Below are 10214 nucleotides of genomic sequence, written 5' to 3' on the forward strand. Positions count from 1 at the left end.
ATGCCTTAGTACAATACTGCATTAAAGAAAAGTATTGGAATTTTCTGATGAAATAGGGGGGGGGGGGATCCGGACACCCCCCCCCTGGATCCGCCCCTGCCTACCTGTGTATACTGCTCCGAGCTCCCGCCTTCTGCGACTCCTGTGTATAAAAATGTGTAAATTTACATTAAAAGACATGAATCAACCTTTTAGTAAAAAACGGGCAGTGAAGCAGTTCCATACCTTCCCGTCGCTAGGTGAGATTTTTTATATTGATATTGAAACAGTTTATTTAGCCAGAAAAACACAGATACAGAATGGATAATAATAGCAATATTAACATGGCTGAGCCAGTTGAGAGCCTGAGCTCTCTTGTAGGCAGCTGATATATACTGTACATTTATCTCAAGGAAGTATTATGAAACATTTAGTATCATCTGGAATAGTACTGTACACCTAACATGGTGGTAATAAGACCATATCAGAATGTTACCACGGTGGAAGATAATACTGTATGTCACTTGGGTCATATTTCAATACTGTATTTGTTTGTTGTATCTTGTGCATAAGAGGCTTTTATTGTGCTTTTCAATTGAAAAATAACTGACTTGCATTTGTTACATGTAAAACATGTTGATACTTCTTTGTCGTCATAATTATCAAAGGCATAATTTACATGTACAGTATTAAGAATGACATTCTTCCCTGAGAACATCAATAACTTGCCATCTCCATCTAGTGTGTGTGTGTGCATGCATGCGTGCGTGTGTGTGAGAGAGAGACAGACATCACCAATGAAAGAGGAAGTGAGGATTCGTTTGTTTCTTCATATTTTTGGCCATTACATTCAGAACGGAATGTTATAGAGGAAATGGTATAACATCCTCATGTAATGGACATTATAACCAAGAATGTTCAGTGGTCAATGGTGTATGCAGTTCAGCATCTCAGCATGGCAGGCATTGCAGGATCTCGTTTAGTTTGGATGCCATTTGGAAGGAGACAGAATTTTTTAGGTGACTGTACAGTCGATCAAAAAACTATGTTCTTACAAAATTGTGTTAGACAATATGACACAAATACCATGAAGGTGTGTTTCACAGCCTTAAATTCTGATTTATATCTTACTGTAAAGTATTCACCATGCAAATAGGACATTAAACTGAAACCCAATTCAAGCTTTATTTGAAATCACATTACAGTAGTTACTTGACTAGGGTTGCCAGATTTTCGAATTCAAAATACAAAACACGTTTCTTTTCTTAATGTTTTTTGTTGGGGGGAGAAAGGTGAACAAATAATTGTTTACTGTACTTGTATTTGGAGAATTTAAAAAAAAAAAAGATACTAAAACAGCTATACGTACGTCATACCCCCGGTACTCAAGTTAAATTTGGCCCTGTACAGTAGACTAACCCCATTGACATTTTGGCAAGGAAACATTTGTTAATAAGGTTATATTTCCACAAAGATGCAGTACAGTATTGGCATGTACTGTACAATTTTGTTCCATAATTATTGAAAGGTCAACACTATACCAGCACAAAAACATAGCTCTCTTTAAGATTGAGGTGCAGGTGCTTCACCATTTGGAGTTCTGTCATCCCATCTGGTCCCCGTGATTTGCTAGACACTCAGTTAATTTGAGAATGTCCAAAGGAAAGCCTCACCCAGGTGCTGCACTCTGGCACCTCAGGTACCCAAAGAGATTAGAAAGCCTGCAGTTGCATAGCTTCACTCTAGACGGGCAAGGGGTGACTTAATGGTTTATTAGCACATAAAAGGGCATTATTCAGTCGAACGTTCATACCTGGAACTAGCGGATGCCCACCCCATAAGAGGTCACTGCCTCAGGTTAGAGAGACCACAAATTCAGAAAATTGCCAGGGCAAACTTTTTTGATATATTGCCAGTGTGTGTTGTGACAGAAGTGAGTGTGAACATATTTAAGACCAAACTTGATCAACACTGGCACAGTTTCCGATACATTCTGAATCCAGTACATGTACTTATACTAACAGCACGTAGCAGAGATGTGACAGACCGTACAAGCAGCTAACAAGCCGCGAAGAGGATAAAGTATAAGTAAAGAACCGAATTCAGACACTATTAGTATAGTCACTCACTAGGCATAGGCCTTTCACTGATGTGGGTACCATATACTGTATGTAATCTTCAGGATTCTGTCCACATTTACTTACATAATTTTCCTTATGATTTTTTAGTTCTGTACCTGTACTCTGTACAGTTGTATCCACAAGCATAATTATTGAAGAGGTCTCACACCCCTCTAATGCCCCCTGCCCTTTGTATCGTCACTGACTGTTCCCCACCCCAGGCCCCCCACACCTGACCTGACAATATATGCAGAAGTTACCGAGTTGTGATTGGCTGACCAAAACAACATCTAATACAGGAGTGGCTGCAGTGGCAAAAGTAGATTTTTTTTTTTTTTTTTTTCAAGTCAATTTACCAGGATCACTCAAATACAGGACAATAGCATCACAACACTGGCGACACACCTCTCTGAGACAGGGCAATGAAATACGGGACAGTCCCGGACTATATATGAGGATGCCTGGCAACCCTATACTTGATTGAATAACATTACAGTAAAGTAACTCAACTGAATAACATAACAGTAAAGTAACTCAACTGAATAACATCACAGTAAAGTAACAACTGAATAACATTAAAGTAACTCAACTGAAAACATTAAAGTAACTCAACTGAAAAACATTACAGTAAAGTAACTCAACTGAATAACATTACAGTAACTCAACTGAAAAACATTAAAGTAACTCAACTGAATAACATTACAGTAAAGTAACAACTGAATAACATTACAGTAAAGTTATATTAATTGAGTAACATTCAAATTTCTTGACTTATTAACTTTACAGTGAAGTTATTTGAATTATTAACAGTAAAGCAACATGATTAAATACCATAAACAATCACTATAAAAATACTGACAGCCTGAGAACATAATATTTCTACAGCAGGTGAATATTAACATAATGAGCGTGGTACCAACAGCTAACAACCTTACCACACCAAAAAAATAAAAAATACATGAAGCATCAAGCAACATTTCACCAAAAAATGAACCTGTAAACCAGCAAATACATCTACACAAACCTTCATCACCTTACCATAGAAACAGAACAAAACACTAACTCATTTTATATTTTTTTCCAAAACATTACTTTCACTGACCACATTAGAAGATTGGACCACATGACAACTAGCTTCACCAGCAGCTTATTTCACCTGATGATTAAATACCTTAATGCTATCGGAGGGGGGGGGGGTGTATGGTTAATGCAAGGTAGGGTAAGTTAGGTTATATTGTATTAGATTATGATAGGTTAGGGTAAGTTAAGTTAGATTGGGTTAGATTATTTTAAGTTTTGTTAAATTATGGTAGGTTATGTTATTGTTATATTAGATTACATTAGCATTATGTAATGTTGGGTTAGTTTTGGGCTGGTTAGGTTAGTTTTGGTTAGATTTGGGTAGGTTAGGTTAGTGTTAGGGTGATTAATCTTGAGGCAAAATAAGCTAGGGGCTAATCTTTAGGTAATAAAGATTTAAAAAGCTTGACCATAGCTATAATGTCTTTTAAATTATGACTAGGAGAAAATAAGGGTTAAGTGTGCACAGGTAAACATGTAATACAGTGGAACCAATTAATTGGCAGTGATATGTCTTTATTTTACTGACTAGGAGAACATTATCTTCAGTTTATGTGAATGAAACAAGAGATACTAACTCCTATGATTAATTCTTTGCATTAAATAATATTACAATACTGTACTGTACTCTCTTCAGTATAAGGGAATTTAGTTCCTATGTAACAAGTGTCTGTTTTGAACACTTGTACAATTCACAGACAATGGTGGGTTTAGTGTTTGATTCCTGCCTGTCTTAACTCTTGTATACAGACATGTCTGGAGCTGTATGTGGTGTGCAGATAAACTTAGTCTAACACATTCTATTTAAGTATACTGTACAGGTATCGGTATATAATATCTAACACAAATGGACTTCCTTCATTCACTAATTAACAGAAAATTATGACTACAACTAATACATCGGTGAATTATTTGTACGTAATCGTATATATTATTCACATGATATAAATATTAACAGCCGTATACAGTACAGTACTGTTATGTTTTCCACTAGTCATTACGTGTTTACCAATAATATAACAATAAAATGTTCTAATATTCAATAGAAAGTATAACATCTATTAATTTGAACAAAAAAACTAAACTGTTAAGTCACCAAATAACATATTTATATCCTATAGTTTAAATGCTTAAAAGTTAACCTCCTACATATACCTGCGTCCTCGTGTCTGGTAGGCGCTGGAAATTGGGAAACGGATAACCTGCTTTCTTTGTGTACTAACCCTCAATGTCACTAAACACCTGTCCTGACCTCCTGTCTCCCTCACCTTCATCCCCAAATTAACCATGTAGACACCTGTTGCTCAAGATTCCCTAATATACTTGTACTACCTAATTCTTTCAATAATTATTAACTTTAACTCCATATCATCATATGAAGACTTTTTATTATAATACTGTACTGTATTACAATTAAGTAATACAGTACAGTACACACATTCATATCAATTTAAGCATAGAATCAGGTTTTTTTTTTTTTTTACACAAATACATCATGCAACAATATGTCCTTAAACAAATACACAACATATGTCACAACCTTAATAATGTATTCCAGATTCCAGTATACAACAAACACTTCTTCAGCACACACATCATTCATGGCTTCTCACTAATGTCAGTGTGTGTGTGCATGTGCATGTGTGTGTGTGTGCATGCGTGCGTGCGCTGCCTTTACTATTTTCTTCCTTCCACTTGTTTGTTCTTCCCCACTCTTACTCCTCCATGGCCTCCATGGCACTCTTACCAAGATGTCCTCAGCTGCTACTCATCACATATCAGCTCTCCTGGACTCTTTAACCCAATACTATACGTTCCTTGTTTTCCTTGTCCCGTGTCCAGACTCCTAAATCACTCTATATATAGGAGTCATTTGCCAACAACACCTCTATGAGATGTTATCCAGAAGAAACCTATAAGCCAAAGAGAAAAAGTAAATAATTTTGGAAGTGGTTAATAGGCTGAAGACTTGAAAGAGAAATTTGTAAAAATAAGTAAAGCCTTCAAAGTTTTTTCTCTTCGTATGGATCTAGTAATTCAAGGTTTGTTTCATCTTTGATTTTCTTCACACACAAATGTACAGTATTGTGATTGTATGATTCTGAAATTATTATGTTTCAGTGTTAAAATTTAGTCTCCACCCTATATACTGGTAGGTACGAGGGAACATTACATACATAGTACTGCTTCATAAAAATACACAATCTTTCGAGTACATTGGTAAGACAATTTGCAAACTAATTTATTATAAAAATATTCAATATCTCATTGAGTGTAATGTTTCTTTCTGACCAAACAACATTTGTTTGGCCCTGTTAAGAATACTCTAAAATAAGCTTATAGTCCAATACAGGCATTGGGTTTCGAAGCAGCTAGTTCAACACAAAGATACACTCAACATTTGCCACTGCAGGTGATAAGACTGTTAATGTCACCCCGTTACAGTAGGCTAGTGGCTACACAGGTGTCATCAAGTTGGGCAAGAAGAGTCTCTCCTTGAATGTGATATCCAGCACCAGATATAGTCTCACAAGTAAACTGAGTATTTTTCACAGAAAGAAAATAACCCCATCACTGAGTGATATCAAATACAATACACATTAAGTACAGTACAATAATTTTTTGGTCCCACATTAGAATCTTGTCTTTATATATTTTTGTCTTTAATTCTTTCCAAAAGAGTTTCGGCTAATTTACGTTCCAGCTCCCTGTAGCGTTTGTCATGGGTGAACCACATGCCAATTGCACATCTGCTGCCATCCAGGACCGGCAACACTCCATGAGGGTTTTCTGGGCCAGAGGTAAAGCCTATCATTCTTCCACATGTTGGTTGCACAATGGCCTGTAATTAAGAAAATAAATAAATAAATGGGTGAATGCCATTTCATGGATGATGAGACAAACAAGTGACCTATAGGTGACAGTCTACTTCTTTACATCAGTTGCAGCTATCGACCCCTCTGCCTTATTTGTGATGGAAACCAATGCATAAGAGTATGCCACTGCTGCTTTTTTAAGTCAATTTGGCCAGCCTGTTGATTTTTTCTCAAGGACTATCTCAGCAACTGAACAGACACACTCATCTGTTGAAAAGGGGGTCTATGCTATAGTTGAAGCATTAAGAAATTGGAGATGATCTGCAGATTCTCCACAATGACTTGTGTCATCCTGGTATCATGAGAATGATGCACTTCGTACACAGTAGGTACTTGCCATGCTCTATCCATGACAAAAAAGACAATGGTTTCCTGCCGTACATGTTTAGAACTGAAGCCACAGTTCTAAAAACCTGAACCTGGAACTCTCATAAAGGCTATTCAACCTTTTGAAAGGTTAAATATAGACTTCAAAGGCCCTCATCCTTCCCAGACAAGCAACTGGTACTTGCTGTCCATTGTTAATGAGTACAGTACTCATGATTTTGATTCACCTTCGCTTGCTCTGGTCTAGCAGCAGTTACTGTTATAAAGTGTCTCTGCTTCTTGTTCTCCATCTTTGGCATGCCCATTTATGTCCCTTCAGATCATGAGGTGTCATTCATTTCGGAGGAACTTAGCAGCTCTTACACATACAAGGAATTGCTATGAGTCGGGCAACTGCCAATAACCCCCAAGTAGAGAGGTATAACAGGATCGTTTGTAAAACTGTGTCTTTAGAACCAAAGTTGAGAAATCTGCCTACTACAAAGTGGGAAGTACAGTACTGTAGTTCTGACAGATGCTATCTACTGCATTCAATCACTTTTATCACTTGCCACTAATACTACCCCCATGAATAGCTGTTTGGTTACCAGCAAAGATCCTCCTGTGGGAGAGCTATACCCCCTTGGTAAACCACCCTGGGTTCTGTGTTCCTTAAACAGCAAGTACATAACAGCAAATACTGTACAAATCTTTCATAGATGCAGTTGAGCTCATTGATGAATATCCAAAATATGTAAACGTTAGACTTCAAGATGTAAAGGAGACTACTGTGTCTCTAGGCCACCTTGCACCAAAATGGGATGAAGCCAATGGACATGAAGAGACCGAAATGTGACCGATTTACAGCATGTTCCTTCACAAAGATTAACTAAAAACCCTATAAAGCCTTCAAGAGTTGAGGTGGCTGAAAATTGGAGAGCATAGACCCCAGGAGAGACCACTCGACCAACCCTACATCATTCAGAGCGCTCTAGGCATCTGCCCTCATATTTGACTTGATTTCTCCTTGTACGTACACTATACTGTAAGTCCTACCCTGTAAAATGATCACGAAAATATTCTTGATATTTGGGTGTAGTTTTTGAGTTCATTATAATTATTTTTGTTTGTTGAGTAATAAGAACAATTGTTCTTTTGTTAGGTACTAGGTACAGTAGTTTATGACACTGAACATCAGCTATACCACAATTAATGTACTCTATATGTTTCAGTTCATTACATTCTTCTGCTTAACTTATTTAAAGGCTGGGAAAAGTGATGTGTACTGTACAGTGAACCCTCACTTTACGCGGTCAATTGAACCCACGGCGGCCCTCGTAAAGCGAGAAACGCGTAAAGTGAACAACATAACATATGGGATTAATTGAAATACAGTAGAGACCGGGCCGACCCCCAAACTCCACTTTTTCCCGACACAATACGTACGTTTTAGTAAAAATAACATCTTAACTTTATGGTGGTATTCACACACGCATAATATAGAAGGGAACAATCAATAAGAGAATAATATACTGTAGGTTAGGTTAGAAAAAAACAAGGTTAGGGTTAACACTTACGTTAGTAGAAGAGATGGGTCGGCGTACGGAAATGGAGGCTGGTTCCGAGGCAGAGGGCAGGCTACTGGCCCTCAGGTGAGTCTTCATCACTGTCATCCACACTTATTAGTGCCTCCCTGACAAATCGCTCAAAGTCACCATCACTGTCTCTGTCACTATCACTGGCTTGGGCTGGCTGTGGTGGGTTGCGGGCGAAGAACTCGGTAATGCTTTGCTGACGGCTGGTGTTGATGTTGTCGTGATACACCTTGATGTAGGGCTCCATAGTCTGCAACAGCTGGGTAGTGAAGACTTCATACCGGTTATCGTCAGGGTCGTCGGAAAGGAGGAGCTTGAGTTTCTCAACACACTCGATGGCACCCCTTACATTACTATGCGATAACTTGCATTCTTCTTTGGATGACGCACCACCTGCCTCTTCACTGACGTCATCATCATCTAGCATCTCGTCGGCAGTCACATCAGAATCCCTTATCACCTCCAGGATGTCGTCGTTGGTGGTCTCGGAGAAGCCTGCAGCTGTAACACTCTGCGCAGCTTCTCTGGCAAGGTCCACTGCTACTGCAACAGTCTGAACCTCACCAGTCACAGATTTACTGTGCCTCCCACCTGGAATACCTTGCAACACATGTCTCCATGCGTGACGAACAGTTGCTACAGACAGCTGATCCCTTGCCTCCACCAAGAAGTCCACAGCTTTCTTGACGTTGAATTTTCTCCAAAATTGTTTCACAAGTACTTTTTGCTCTGCCAACTGTTGTTCCTCGTCGTCTTCGCTCGTGCTATCGGTGTCACCCAGGTTACGCAACTCATCCTTGGTGTTGGTGTAGTTGTTCAGGAGCTTAAATTTCTTTGCAGAGAATGCAGCTTTCACATTACAGATCAATTCTTGGTCCATGGGCTGTATTAATGACGTAGTGTTGGGAGGAAGGAAGACCACTTTTACGTTGGGGTGACGATCCATAAGTAGGGGCGAGTGTCCTGGTGCATTGTCAAGCAGCAACAAAATCTTGAATGGAACATTGTGTTGCTCACAGAATTTCATCACGTCAGGAACGAAACAGTCATCAAACCAGGAGAGGGACAGAGTAGAGAACATCCACGCCTTACGTGCGGTCAGCCAGTGGACATTTAGCTTGGTCATGTCCATGCTCTTGTAGGCGTGCGGCTTGCGTGCTGTGTGGATCACCGATAACTTGAGCTTACAGGTACCGGAGGCATTGGTGGTAAACAGGACGGTGATGCACTCCTTCCGCAACTTCCGGCCCCGACACTTGCTGGCATTCTTCACAACGACGGTCTTGGAAGGTAGCTTTTTCCAAAAAAGACCAGATTCGTCCATGTTAAACACCTGGTCGTCGGTGTACTGTCCTTCCTCCATAATCTCACGTAAAAACTGAGGAAATTCCCTAGCCGCAACACAGTCAGTACTAGCTTCTTCACCACTAATGTTAATGTTGGTAATTTTGTTCCTCTTCTTAAATCTCTGCAACCACCCAGAGTGCATGTGTTCTGGGTATCAAGTTCTATCTACAGGAGCGAACACAAACACCTGTAGTGTTTTCGTAGGTTCTATTTACTGGATAAACAGAGATACACAAGGGAGGTGGCGCTCCTTACTCTGTCTGGGGGGGTCAACTAACCTTTTAGGTGACATGTGGCAAGTGATACATTAGCAGCTTCCATATGTCGCCAGGCACATTAATTAAGCGTGTGGGAAATGGTAAATACATTGCCACATGCTGCTAGCTAGGCTGAATAAATAATGTATATAAATGGAGCACATACATAATATACATACATAATATACATACACAGAGGAAGCATTAAAGGGTTTGGGCTCTGCGATTCCCATCTTACGTGACACTGCAGCATACAGTTCACGTGTGTACTCCTTAACTGAGCGCGTGTCCACTGCCATGTTCCGTCGCACCTCACGAATCAAGTAGCTCACAAGTAATTTCTCCGTCTTGAGAAGCACCTGGTTGTGGCAATACTTGATCATAAAAGCACCTGTAGACTTTGTGATGTTCATGTGCTCCTTTATCTTGGCTGCATCCTTCTTAATTGTCCTGATCGTAGACTCGTTAACACCATGCTTGCGCGCGGGATCAACCTGTCTTGTTCCTTTCTCCAACTCTTGGATGATCTTGTATTTAATTTCGTAGCTTAAGGAACGTCGTATCTTCTTTGGCTTAGGGCGGCTGGGTCCAGGTTTCTTTGTGGTGGTGGTGGTGGTGGTCCAGTGGAAGCCATTCTTATGGAACATTGGATAC

At 39.5% G+C, this 10214-nt stretch overlaps 1 protein-coding gene across 1 annotated transcript; it reads right to left on the reverse strand.

Annotated features, from left to right (window-relative positions):
* Positions 1–1151: 1151 nt before the first annotated feature.
* Positions 1152–6021, reverse strand: LOC121878010 (prolyl 3-hydroxylase 2-like; the record flags this gene model as incomplete). Its single annotated transcript, XM_042383968.1, is given in 1 exon segment — positions 1152–6021. A coding segment is annotated over 1 exon segment (195 nt), but the record flags the coding sequence as incomplete, so codon positions are not given.
* Between the last annotated feature and the right edge of the window lie 4193 nt (positions 6022–10214).

Source organism: Homarus americanus, unplaced genomic scaffold, assembly GCF_018991925.1.
Source record: "Homarus americanus isolate GMGI-L3 unplaced genomic scaffold, GMGI_Hamer_2.0 scaffold57649, whole genome shotgun sequence".
In the NCBI taxonomy this organism is placed as follows: Eukaryota; Metazoa; Arthropoda; class Malacostraca; order Decapoda; family Nephropidae; genus Homarus; species Homarus americanus.